Here is a 14095-nt window from a genome sequence, read left to right as displayed (position 1 = left end):
GTCGCTGACGCGTCCGCGTCACCAGTGCAATGAGAAGAAAAGAAAACGAACAGAAAGTCACGCGAGAGCGTGGCTGGAGGCGCGCCTTTAGCATAATTTGACCCCACGCGACCGCGTCGCTGACGCGTCCGTGTCATGTGGGAAAAATGCCTCCCCACGCGTCCGCGTCACCCACGCGACCGCGTGGCCCTGTAAATCGACGTAAAAAGGTGTATGGCCGAAAGTTGAGTTGGAATTGGGCTGGACTCATGCTAGAAGCACAAGCCCGACCACGCGAACACGTCACCCACGCATCCGCGTCATATTGGAAATAAGGCCATCCACGCGATCGCGTCACCCCAAATTTTGGCAATAAGCAAACTGAACAGAGAGTTGCGCGAACGTGAGGCTACCCTCGCGCTAATGGCACAAATCGATCTATGCGACCGCGTGGATGACGCGTCCGCGTCATTTCATAGAAACGTGAACCATGCGACCGCGTCACAAGCGGCGCACAGAATATCCAGATCAGCCAATTTTCTTATCTTTTCTTCTCTAGTCCTTATTTTTCTTATCTTTTCTTATTTCTTTCTTCTTCCTTTCTTATTTTCTTTCACCTCCATTCTATTTTACTTAATTTATTTGCATATTTCATTCATTGCATTTTAATTTTGTGCATATTTTTCTTTTCTTTTCTAAAATTATTATTTTTCCATTGGTGTCACTTGTTCATATTCAACTGTTGCATCTTTTCTTGAATTATTTTGGTGCTAAGTAACTTGTTTTACACTATGGGATGATATTAATTATCTGCCAATGCCAATCTTTTATGATACTTACACTTCATTTGCATTGACATGAACTTATATTGATATTTTCATTACCCACACACCTCCCCTTTGTTGCAAATTTTGCACCACTGGTATGCCATGGCTTCTATTGTTTTCTCACATACATGTTGAAGCTTCCATGTAAATTGAGACCCTCATTTTTGGCATTAACCAACCCATGTTTTATTTGTTTTCTATCTTTTCTTTGGGTTACTTTCCTTCCCTTTTTCTTTCAGGATGGCCACCAGGAAGAGAACCGGAAGACGTTTGCATGGGAGAGACACACAAGTTCCTACGCACAATCCTTAAAGAAAAGTATCAGTTGGAACAACCCGTCCACCTGCACATCTCAGCATGCACCGAGGACGGTGCAATCTTTAAGTGTGGGGAGGTCGATACCGATCTCCATGGGTTAGTTACTCTTCTATCTCAACACCAATGGTTTATTTTCCTTGTTAGTTGTTGCATTTGCATATTTAATTGCATATTTGTTTGATTTTATGTATTTAGTTACTACTTGGTTGAAGTAATATTTTCTTTTTCAAGAAATTTTTATAGTATTTCACTAATTTAAATTGAAAATTTTTTTGTGTTAAACTTGTTTGAAGTTGTATTTGGAACATGAATTACAGCTAAGAACACACAACCTGTGAGATTTGAGCTTATTTATATGGTTACATTATTTAACCATAAATATTTTATTCTTGTGTGTTTACTTATCTATAATTGTGATCTTTACTTTGTTTTAGTCTATATGTCCAATATTTAGTGTATTTACATGCTTGCATATGATTGAGGCCATTGTTTGATTTTAGCTCACTTATCCCAAATAAGCCTACCCTTTACATCACCCTTATTAGCCACCTTGAGCCTTTTTAATCCCATTCATTCTATATTTTACCACATCACTAGCCTTAAACAGAAAAATAAATTAAATACCCCAATTGAATCTTTGGTTAGCTTAAGATAGAGATTGTGCATCAACAAAGTGTGGGAAAACTGTGGGAACATGGTTTAATAAGGGAATGTAACATGTTTCTAATTTATTTGAATATTGAGAATTTGGGAACCTACTCATGAAAAACCAAAATAGAAAAATAATGGAAATTCCATGTGCAATGATAAGTTATGTTTATTTCTCTACAAAAAAAAGAGAAAAGAAAAAAAAATCCAAAAATATTCAATAAATAAGTAAATAAATAAGGGAACAAAATTACCCCAATGCTAAGTTAATAAAAAGATCAATGCACATGTGATAAAAGTAAAGAAATATCAAAAATTTGGTACATGAGTATGGGAATCATACAAAAGTGGGAATTATGGGTAGCTAGGCATGAATTTAACAGTATATAGAGTATATGTATGTTAGGTGATAGCTTAGGTTACTCAAAGATTCAATTTATAGCTCACTTGGCCATACATATATCCTTACCCTTACCTTAGCCCCATTACAACCTTGAAAAGACCTCATGATGTTTGTATTGGTGCATTAAATAATTGTTGATTGGTTAGAGGAAGAACAAAGTTTAGAAAGCATGACTAGGGAAGAGTAGAGTGATTGACCCTAGACACTTGAGAGATTAGAGTGATATACACTACCAGTGAGGGTTCAGTGCTTAATTCTATGTTCCCTGCTTTCATGAGCTATCTTCTTACAAGTTTACTTGCTTTTTATTGTATGATTTGAATTAGTGGAATTTGAATTACTTTTGTCTTGAAGAACTTATTTACTCTTAACCAAGTAAGTAAAATCATTTAGCATGTAGTTGCATTCATAGGTTGCATTTCATGCATTCCACCATTCCTCTTCACCCCTTTATAGTTTCTCTTGAGCTTAGCATGAGGACATGCTAATGTTTAAGTGTGGGGAGGTTGATAAACCACTATTTCATGGTTTATCTTGTGCTCAATTGAGTGGATTTTTATCAACTCTTTACCCACTTATTCATACTATTTGCATGGTTTTACATTTGCCTTCCTAATTATGTGCTTTGATTGAAAACATGCTTCTTTGGCCTTAAGTTCCCTATGTTTAATCCTCTCTTATTACCATTAGATGCCTTGATATGTGTGTTAAGCGATTTCAGAGATTACAGGGTAGGAATGGCTTAGAGAATGGAAAGGAAGCATGCAAAAGTGGAAGGAATACAAGAAGTTGGAGAAATTGCTAAGCTGTCCAGCCTGACCTCTTCGCACTCAAACGGCTATAACTTTAGCTACAAAGGTCCAAACGACGCAGTTCTAGTTGCGTTGGAAAGCTAACGTCCGGGGCTTTGATTTGATATATAATTTGCCATAGCTGTCCCGAAGTTAGGCAACGCGAACGCGTGAATAACGCGCCCGCATCGCATCTGCGAACTTCAATCCGCGCGGACGCGTGGACGACGCCTCCGCGTCACTTGCCCGCGACCTAAACGTAACAGAAATCTCAGGGAGCGATTTCTGGGCTGCTTTTGACCCAGTTTTTAGCCCAGAACACACAGATTAGAGGCTATAAAGTGGGGGAATGCATCCATTCATAGACATGCTTTCATATTCACAATTTTAGGATTTAGATGTAGTTTTTAGAAGAGAGGTTCTCTCCTCTCTCTTAGGATTAGGATTTAGGATTTCTCTTAGTTTTAGGAGTGACTCTCAATTCCAGGTTCAATGTTCTTTTTATTTACTTTCTCAATTTAATTTATGAATATCCATGTTAGAATTGATTTCTTTATTTAATATAATTTGAGGTATTTCAAACTTATGATTGCTCTCTTTAATTTATTAATGTTCTTTGTTTATCCAAATTATTTTCATTCAAGTAGACTTTTTTCTCTTTTGGATTTGGTTGAGTCATTGGAGACACTTGAGTTATCAAACTCATTGTTGATTGAAAATTGGATTTCTTCATTTCATTAATTCAAGTTCTAATAACTCTAGCCTTTCCCAAGGAAAGACTAGGACCTGAGGAATCAAAATTAATTCATCCACTTAACTTACCTTCATAGTTAGAGGTTAATAAAGTGGGAGAAAAATCCAATTCTCATCACAATTGATAAGGATAACTAGGATAGGAATTCTGATTTTCATACCTTGCCAAGAGTTTATTTTATTATTATTATTTTATTTTTCTTATCACTCAACATACTGCTTCCTTACTTTCTAAAACCCCTAATTTACAAGATTCATAACCAATAATAAGAACATACCTCCCTGCAATTCCTTGAGAAGACGACCCGAGGTTTAAATACTCGGTTATCAATTTTAAAAAGGGGTTTGTTACTTGTGACAACCAAAACTTTTGTAAGAAAGGTTGATTGCTTGGTTTAGTAACTATACTTGCAATAAGAGTTTACTATAACCTCTAAACCATCAATCTTCAGTTCTTCAAGGATCAAACAAACGAACCCGAGGAGTAGGGATCATCCTCCTCGGTCCAGGAGAGCTCGGTACGGATGGCTTCGACTGAACCTTAGAGGACCCCTCCCTAGCCATCTTGGCCGAGATGTTCTGAGCTACAGTAGCTTTCCTCGCCTTCTTAAAGGCCTTCATAGATTCATTGTTTTTCACCATCTCTGGAAAAAACACAAAGATTATTACAAATTGAGAGAAAAAACAAAGCTCGACAAAAAGGAAACAAAATGAAAACAAGATAAGACAACCACTACCCAGCTCAGCTCGAAGAAGCGAAGGATCCCCTAAAAACCTTTTTGTGTCAAGATAGGGAGGCTGTCCCCAGTTCTCCTCCAACACATTAACAAAGGCCTGTTCGACCTCATCCAACATCTTCCACGTATACCTCGACACTACAACATTCTTTTGCCACTCTAAAGGAAAAGCGGGCTCGTCGTTCTCATCCAGAAAAAAGGGACGAGCTCCTTCAATAGCTCAAACCTTAAAGAAATAATTCTTGAAGTCCCTAAAAGACTCATCATACATCGAAAAAACTTTCTTTCCTTGGGCAGACCGAAAAGAAACCCAGGAAGCTTTCTTTTTGGCAGAAATCCCAGGCTTGGTCAAAACGAAAAGGTAAAGCAAGAGAGTTTGAGAAGGCTTAACATCCAATTCCTGACACAACAACTGGAAAATCTTAACAAAACCCCATGAATTCGGATGAAGTTGGGATGGAGACACATTGCATGACCACAACAAATTAGTTTCAAAGGGAGTAAAGGGAAAGGTAATGTTTATTTGACTAAAGAAATATTCTTAGGCATAAAAAAAAGGACGTTCCCCCTGGACGGAAGTCGGGAAACAGACCCTCTCATCAGAATCAGGTGCTACTAGCTCATAATTTTTCTCCTGCTCCCGATTACTACAAATCCTGTGATGTTTCCTAAGCTCCACACAAAACTCAGCATTCACCACGGAAACACACATTAACACAAGGGAGTCCAACCAGTCGGACATCCCCTCAGAAACCTTAGAAGATGTCTCTATAATATTTTTACGGGTAGACATGGCCAACTAGTCCTACAAGCAAAAAAGGAAAATGGATTACTCACCAAAAAATAACTCGGGAGATATCAAAACAACTCGGACAAACATGATCCAGAGCAATACAAACAGTAAAAGGAAAGCCCCAAGACACACACCAAGGTCCAGGGGCATCTTTTGGAGGCAATGACACAAAGCAAAAGACTCTAAGCAAAAGACACAAATCAAAGCAAGATCGCCAAGAATATCATCATTCTCTACAAAGCTATCACAACAGAAGAAAATTTTCTCTCAATCAACACTCCGAAGAGAAAAAAGGATCGTTAAAACCACCTCGCAACTACAGTCTCAGTCTACAAAAACTATCAAGCAATAAAATATACCAAGGAAAATCACCAAAGACGCAACCTTTTCCAAAAACGAACAAGCCAGTATCTCACAAAAGCCACAAAATCAAACAGTAAGCAACAAACATGCAAAGCCAGAAAGATAAGCCCTAATCATCAAAAATACCAAAAAGTATACATAAGGTCGAAAGAAAGCCAGAAAGATATGTCACAGGCAGGCGCAAAAGCACGAAAAGGTTCAAGCTTTTCAACAATGCACTCAAGCAAAAATTTTGATTTTACGAAAGGAACGAAGAAGCCAACCTGAAAGAAGAAAAGCTCTGAAGAAGTTGAAAGATGGAGGAGTGAAATTGCCCTTCAAACAAAGCACCAACAAATCACCAAACAGCGTCACGAGGAAAAACGCGAATGTGCAAAGTTTCAGGCAAAGCAAAAAGAAAGAGAGAAAAAGGGGGAAGTTATAGAAAAGAGAAAAAACCGTTTTGTATGCCTAAAGTTCAAAATAAAAGAAGCAAGAGAAACGGAGCATTAAAAATCAATCAATGAGGGTATTAAACCCTCACACATTTCCAAAGACAAAAGGGTTAAAAGCGCGCGAAGGAGAAAACGCTTTACATTAAAAAAGCTTCAGCAAAATCGACAAAATGCTCGAGTTTGGCTTCACCGGAGAAGGATCGAAGTCCTAAAACTAAGACTCGACCTCAAAAGAAAGACCGAGCTCGAGCAGGAGCACTGTTCATACCCTGGGTCGAGCTATCCGACCCGGGATGTTTAGCGACAAGGCGACCGACCTCTTCAGGTCAGACTATCCGACCTCTTCTCAAAGAGCTCGGCCAAATTGCCAGGAAAGCCCAATAAAGGGCCCGAATAGAGGAACACAACCCAAATTCAAAGGAAGCCCAAGCCTATAGAGATAAGGGCAGTTCCCTTGAAGATAAGATGACCTCACTCAAAGATAAGATAAGATAAGATAAGATAAGATAAAATAACTAACTTATCTTATCTAAGAAGGTCACTCCACACCATTATAAATACACTGGAGCACCCAGGTATAACTCATACTCTGATTCTACTAAAAACCTGCTTAATACCCTTGCTAACTTAAGCATCAGAGTCCCTTGCAGGTACCACCACCCTCCGGTGATGAAGGATTAGCACCGCCACCAAGTCCAACAAGTCGGACACGGCAGCTCCGGCCGCCATCCACCAGCCGAACATGTCAGCTCCGACCAGCACAAAAGATCTCGTTCGAGATCGACCTACAGTTTCAGGTAACCTTCGGAACACCCATTTTCTTCTTCTTCTCCCTCTATTTTCTCGAACTGCCGCTGCTTCCGTTTCCATTTCTGCTCTTGCTGCTGCTTTGCCCTTTTGGATTTTCCTTTATCCTTTCCAGATTCTGCATTTCCCTGGTAAGTTGTTATAGTTTTTCTTCTTTCTTCCTTTTTCTGGTTTCCCTTGGTATCTTTGTGCGTTTCCTGTGCATGCCTAGGTTTCTTTTTTGCTTCTCGTTGTTTCTTCCTTTAGAGGGGGCGCCACTGGGTTTTTCTGGGTTTAGTTTAAATTCCGGTTTAGCATAGGGATGTCTTGGGGGGTGGTTTTGGTTTGTAATTGGTTTTAATATTTTACGGGTTTCTGACCATCCGTTCTAACTAGGTGGTGCCCCCGCTGTAGGTATGGATGAGCGCCTCGTTCTCCCTAACCAGGCTCAGCGGCCGCTAGTCGATTTCATCGATCATTATGCCTGGGTCTCTTCCGACATGAAGGACACCCCTTCCAAGGTCACAAAGGAGAGCCTCCAGGATTTGTGCCAGTCGGGGCTCTTCTGTGGGGGAGGTCCCGAGGAGGCATTTTACCAAGTTTATGTCCCTGCTAATCGGGAGCGCGTTTGCCAGAAGAACTTGGTGGCTCCTCAGGTTATTATTTGGTTGTGGGTTTATGAACCCATGTTCACGACCTTGGGGGTTCGCCTACCCTTCTCCCCCTTTGTTATGGGTTTGCTGAACCGTTGCGATGTAGCTCCGTCGCAACTGCACCCGAACAGCTGGGCTGTCATCCGGTATTTTGATATGGTTTGTGAATATCTAGAGCTTTCAACCTCTGTAAACGTCTTCCTCTACCTCTTTCTTCTTACGAATCCTTCTCGTCATGGGAAGGCGAAGAAGGGGTATATGTCCTTCAGGGCCCAGTAAGGTCGCAGGATCTTTGGCCTTTTTGAGGACTCTTTCCATGGCTTCAAGTCTACTTTCTTCAAAGTTACGCCAATCGAGGGTCATCAACCCTTCTGGCTTACTGCCGAGGAAGAAAGGCGGATCCCGACTTACTGGAGTTTCGGCGCAGGATCCGATTATTTGATAAAAATCTCTTATGACTGGTTGAGTTCGGAAGATCGCAACATCACCGACATTTTGTTGGCTATTTTTGGCGAGAAAAACCTTAATCCTCGCATGGTTATGGGGGACCGGAAGGCCGGTCGGTCGTACGTTGGTGAGTTTTTTTCTTTTTTGTGTTTTTAGTGTTTTGCTCTTCTATTATTCATACCTTTGCTTTCTCTTTCTTTGTAGTTTCCATGGCTGGTGGGAGAAAAACCTTGGCTGACTTGATGAACCTCATCCAAGGGGATGGCGAGGGTGGCGAGGACTCGTCGGCGACCCCTACGGCGAGTCAAGATTGGGAGGATGCCGGGGAGGGTAGTGGTCGGGTGGACGGAGCCGACCAGGGGCAGCCGGAGAAAGAGGTTCCCCTTGAGAACACCTCGGGGAATCCGCGTGTGGAGGCGGATTCTCCTTTTGAAGAGGAGGATCTGGATCTGAGGTTTGGTGACGATGACTGAAGAGAGAAACTTTTGCGTGGTCTAGAATTCAGAATAAATTCCCATTGCAAGTATAGCTTCTAAACCAACAAAAGTCCTTTCTTACAAACGTTTTGGTTGTCACAAGTAACAAACCCCTTTAAAATTGATAACCGAAGTATTTAAACCTTGGGTCGTCTTCTCAAGGAATTGCAGGGAGGTATGTTCTTATTATTGGTTATGAGTTTTGTAAATTGGGGGTTTTTGAAATAAGGAGCAAGTAATTTAAATGACAAGAAAAACAAATTAATAATAATAAAATCTCTTGGCAAGGTATTAGAATTTGGAATTTCTATCCTAGTTATCCTTATCAGGTGTGATGAGAATTGGGTTTTAATCCCACTTAGTTAAGTCAAGTGGACTAATTAGCTTGATCCTCAAGTCCTAGTCAATCCCCGTGGGAAGACTAGCTTTAGAGCGATCGAGATCAATTAGTAATCTGCCAATTTCAACCACTGCTGAGTTTGACAACTCAAGTGTTACCAATTACTTAACCAAAGCCAAAAGGAAGAAAATATCTAAATTAAATTAAAAGCATTCATAAATAGAATAAAACGATCATAAACTGAAATACCTCAAATAACATTAATTAAGAAAATCATAACATGAATGTAGCATAAGCTAAATTGGAAAGATAAATATCAATTAAAGTAATAAAATAAAAGTAGAAAAATAAATTAAAGGAACATTGAACCTGTGATGAAGAAGAAATAATCCTAAATCCTAAAACTAAATCCTAAGAGAGAGAAGAGAACCTCTCTCTCTAAAAACTACATCTAAAATTATAAAAAGTGAATGATGGAAGACCTGTAAATGAATGGATGCATTCTCCCACTTTATAGCCTCTAATCTATATTTTCTGGATCGAAAATAGGGTCAAAAACAGCCCAGAAATTGCCCCCAGCGTATTCTGTTACGTTTAAGTCGCGGCAAAGTGACGTAGAGGCATCGTCCACGTGTTTGCGTGGATTGCATTTTTGCCAGGTCACGCGTCCGTGTGATCCATGCGTTTGGGTCGCCTGACATTGAGGCAGCTATGGCAAATTATATATCAAATCGAAGCCCCAGACTTTAGCTTTCCAACGCAACTAGAACCGCATCATTTGGACCTCTATAGCTCAAGTTATGACCGTTTGAGTGCGAAGAGGTCAGGCTGGACAGCTTAGCAACTTCTTCAACTTCTTGCATTCCTTCCACTTTTGCATGCTTCCTTTCCATCCTCTGAGTCATTCCTGCCCTGTAATCTCTGAAATCACTTAACACACATATCAAGGCATCGAATGGTAATAAGAGAGAATTAATATTAGCAAATATAAGTCCAAAGAAGCATGTTTTCAATCATAGCACAAAATTAGGAAGGAGAATGTAAAACCATGCAATTAGTATGAATAAGTGGGTAAAGATTGATAAAATCCACTCAATTAAGCACAAGATAAACCATAAAATAGCGGTTTATCAATGACTTGAAAGTCGTTAGCAACCTTAAGAAGAGAAAACGGGATTCCGGGAAGGCTCTCTCGGTTATGGAGAAGAACTTCAATGCTGGGGGTTTCATTGAATCCCAGTTGCTCCCTGGCACCAAAGAGTTTTTCCATGATGTCGACCTTTTCGGGCAGGTGAGGTGGATCTACCGCAGTCTTCTTCAAGCTGGATCTACCGCAGTCTTCTTCGAGCTGCAGCCATTGCCAAGAAGGTGGAGCCTGTCTTGGGAAATTATCATGCTATGGAAGTGAAGCTTCGGGACTCCCAAAAAGATCTGACTGACTCAAGATCTCGGGAGGAGTCCCTGAAGACAAAATTCGAGTAGGAGAAGAAGGCTGAGGAGGATGCTAAGGAGATCAACAGGCTGGTGGATCGGGACCTCGCCTTGATGAAAGATCTGAACACTGCTCGTGGTGAGGCTGCTGCTGCTGAGAAGAAGGCCAAGGAGCTAGAGGAAAAACTGAAGTTGGCGGAGAGCTCGGCAGAGACTGCTCGTCAAGAGATAGCTGCTTTGAAGAAGAAAAATAAGGAGCTTGCAAAGGGGGCTCGGGAGGCCGTGAAGCTGACCGAGGAGGGAATTAAGCTCCAGGTGGCCGTGCTGGCTCCCGACCTCGATCTTTCTCAAGTTGGGGCTCTAAAAACGGTTGAGGACGGGAAGATTGTTGATATCTTCAAGTCTTGAGATGGATACTTCTCAGTCTTTGTTTTCCTTTATATTTTGTAATGTTTTTATCCCGGGGCCTATTTTAAGGCGCCCTTTAGTTGTAACGAACACTTTGGCACTGTTATCTTAATTTAGGCCGCTTTTTTAGTTATTGCTTGCTTGCTTGGGCCGTCGTGGCTTTGCCTTTATTGTTTTGTTTTTCTGCTTACTCGGACCGTCGTGGCTTTATTGTTATTTGCTTTTGCTTACTCGGGCCGTCGCGGCCTTTTGGTTTACCGTTCTTATGGTATTTACCGTTTTTGTTGCTTGTCACTTTGAGTCGTTTTGCTTTGGGTCCCTTTGGCTCCCGGGGTGATCAGTCCCGGGTTCCCGTTAGGTCGACCGTTCGTTATTTTTCGTCGCTTTGTTGTTTCAACGTGAGTCTTGTGAAAAGACAAACTTATCATAGACGCATTGTTAGAACTGTGAAGCAAGGAAGTAATGTAATGCATAATTAAGTAAAAGATAGTAAAAGAGGAATGTAAAAAAAAAACTTAAAAAGGGGGGGGGGGTGAGGTCGTCGAGTCGTGTGGTTGCTTCTTCCTATGAGTAGAACTTCCTCAGGTTTGCCATGTTCCATGTTCTCGAGACCTCGCTTCCGTCAAACTTCTCTAACTTGTATCCTCCTTTACCGAGGACCTCTCTTACCCTGCAAGGACCTTCTCAGTTTGCGGCCAACTTGCCTTCTCCTAGGGTTGGTAGCCCTATGTCGTTGTGTTGTAAGACCAAGTCACCTTCTCCCATGCTTCTTTTTAACACCTTGCCATTGTACCTTAGGGCTATCCTTTGCTTTATAGCTGTTTCTGCCAGGTGCGCCATTTGCCTTGTCTCATCAACCAGATCCTTTTCGATTGCTTCACTTCCTCCTCCGAGGAGTACCCTTGGACTCGGTTCCCCAACCTCGACTGAGATGACTGCGTCGAACCCGTATGTGAGTCGGAAGGAGGTTTCACCGGTAGATGATTGAGGGGTGGTCTTGTAAGACCATAGTACTGAAGCTAGCTCGTCTGCCCATAAGCCCTTCTTTCCCTCAAGTCGCTTCTTTAACCCTTTTAGGATGACTTTGTTAGCTGCCTCCACCTGGCCGTTGGTTTGGGGGTGTTCGACTGAAGAGAACCTTTGTTTGATTTTTAATCCTGCTAGAAATCCTTTGAACTTCTTGTCGGTGAACTGTGTCCCGTTATCCGATATGACAGTTTCTGGAATTCCGAACCTGGTGATTACTGCCTCCACATGAATTTTTGGCAATTCGCTGAAGATATGCTAGCCAGTGGTTCTGCTTCTACCCATTTGGTGTAGTAGTCTATGGCTACTATCAAGTATTTCACTTGCCCAGGCCCAGGTGGAAATGGTCCTAATAGGTCGAATCCCCATTGGGCGAAAGGTCGGGGGGCCATCATCAAGTTGAGTTCTTCGGGTGGTGCCTTGTGGAAGTTGGCATTTTGTTGGCATTTTTTACATTTTTTAATGAACTCCTGGGCATCCGACATCATTGTGGGCCAGTAGTATCCTGCTCGGATGATCTTTCTTGCCAGCGATCTTCCCCCGATGTGGTGATCACAACACCCCTCGTGGACTTCGCTTAGGACGTAGTCCGTCTGGTCGGGGCGCAGGCATTTGAGTAGGGGTTGGTGGAGCCCTCGCTTGTACAACTGCCCTTGTATGATTACGTATTTGGGGGCTTCCCTCTTGGTAGCTTGTGCTTCTTTCTCATCTGGGGGTGTTTCTCCATGCTCCAGGTATCGGAAAATAGGATCTATCTAAGAGGAGGGGTTTAGCATCTGGGTTGCACACATGACGATTGCAGGTTCAGTTGCTAGTCCTTGGATTAAGGATCTGTTTCCTGTCCCATGTTTGGTGCTTGCTAGTTTAGAGAGGAGGTCGGCTCGGGCATTTTTTTCTCTAGAGACGTGTTGAATTGTGACTTCTTCAAAGCTTTGGCATAGTTCCTTTACCTTTTTCAGGTAATTTTGTAGTAGTGCGTCCCTGGCTTGGTAGCTGCCGTTTATCTGAGAGGTAACGATCTGGGAGTCGCTACTGACTTCTACCCTTGATGCTCCGACCTCTTTGGCTAGTATTAACCCTCCTAACAGGGCCTCGTACTCTGCCTGATTGTTGGATACTGGAAAGTCGAACTTGATTGATTGTTCATAGGCTACTCCTGCTGAGTTTTCAAGAATGATCCCGGCCCCTCCGAACGTTTGGTTAGATGCTCCGTCAACATGGAGCTTCCACCGTGTGCTGAGTACGTCGGGAGCCTCCCCTGTAACCTCTACCAGGAAATGTGCCATGGCTTGGGCTTTGATTGCCTGCCTGGGTTCATATTGCAGGTCATATTGAGACAGCTCTATCGCCCATGCCATCATTCTTCCTGCGAGGTCGGATTTCTGGAAGACTTGCCGAATGGCTAGGTCAGTTCTCAGGATGATCACGTATCCCTGGAAGTACTATTTTAGTCTTCTGGAAGAGGGTGGCCACCTGCAAGGACACTCCGACGATCAAGTCAATGTCCGTACGAAATGATAGCCGGATTAGGAAAGGTGATGTGTACCTTGGGGGGAGTGCTGACCTCTCCCCTTATATACTGCGTTGGGCGGGCCCAAAGATGACCTAGCCCACTGGCCAGGACACCTGTAAGTTGTCCTTGTCCACGTGGGAGGGACTGGTCGTCCTGAACTTCGGGTTGGGGCTGCGGGCCGTGGCCCCGGAGAAACCGACCTGACCGGTTTGCTAGGCGTAGTGAGGGGTTGCATAGGTGGTGAAGTCGGTCGTCGGCCGGGTCGGGTACCAAGAACTGACCCGTAAAATTTCCTTAGGAGAGTTTGGGTCTGGGTTAGAGGTGGCGACCTGATCCGACGGTTAGTCGGGCTGGACTGGTGGTCCGTAACAGAAATCAAGTCTACCATCTCCATTTTCAAAAACAAGTCCAATTAAACTTTGCCGTCCAACATCTTCATCCAATGAACTATGTTTCTAGCAGTTATTTTCAACATCCCTCGTTCAAGATAAGCGCCAACGAAGTTCAACCTAGGAGAACAATTATTTTTTCTGATATAAAACAAAGAGATAAATCTATAATGATCGAACACAAAACCTTCACCGCATCTAGTAATTACTAACTCCATGAAAGTAGTTACTTGTAACTTGTTCATGGGTGGCAATTAGAATTGCATATATCACAAGCAACAAGAAGGAATGTGCGGGAAGTACAAAAGTTTTAATTTTCGTCATGTATTCGTTGATATTAGGGGATTTTCTATGTCTAAATGTTCTTAAATATTCTTTTAGCAAAATTTAAAAGTTAAAATATGTCTTTTCAAAAAAAGTGCTAACGTAATAAATATCATAGTTGTTAGAACAAAATTAGTGATCGAATCGGTCATGTTATTGGTTTATTGATGCAACTAATAAATTATTAGTTGAACCGATATAACCGATTTTATGTAAATAAAAATATAATATAATAAAAAATCTAAAATTAAAATTT

General features: G+C 41.9%; 1 protein-coding gene across 1 annotated transcript; it reads right to left on the bottom strand.

The window, feature by feature from the left end:
- Positions 1–11271: 11271 nt before the first annotated feature.
- On the bottom strand, positions 11272–12971 carry LOC112721808 (uncharacterized). Its single transcript, XM_025772837.1, has 3 exons — positions 12564–12971; positions 11941–12368; positions 11272–11821 (listed from the first exon to the last, which is right to left on the bottom strand). Exons 1-3 carry the CDS (start codon positions 12969–12971, stop codon positions 11272–11274), a joined length of 1386 nt encoding a protein of 461 aa, XP_025628622.1.
- Positions 12972–14095: the final 1124 nt, after the last annotated feature.

The sequence above is a fragment of the Arachis hypogaea genome, chromosome 11 (genome assembly GCF_003086295.3).
Source record: "Arachis hypogaea cultivar Tifrunner chromosome 11, arahy.Tifrunner.gnm2.J5K5, whole genome shotgun sequence".
Taxonomy (NCBI): Eukaryota; Viridiplantae; Streptophyta; class Magnoliopsida; order Fabales; family Fabaceae; genus Arachis; species Arachis hypogaea.
Note: the sequence above shows the minus strand (reverse complement) of the source record. Positions and strands in the feature narration are given on the sequence as shown.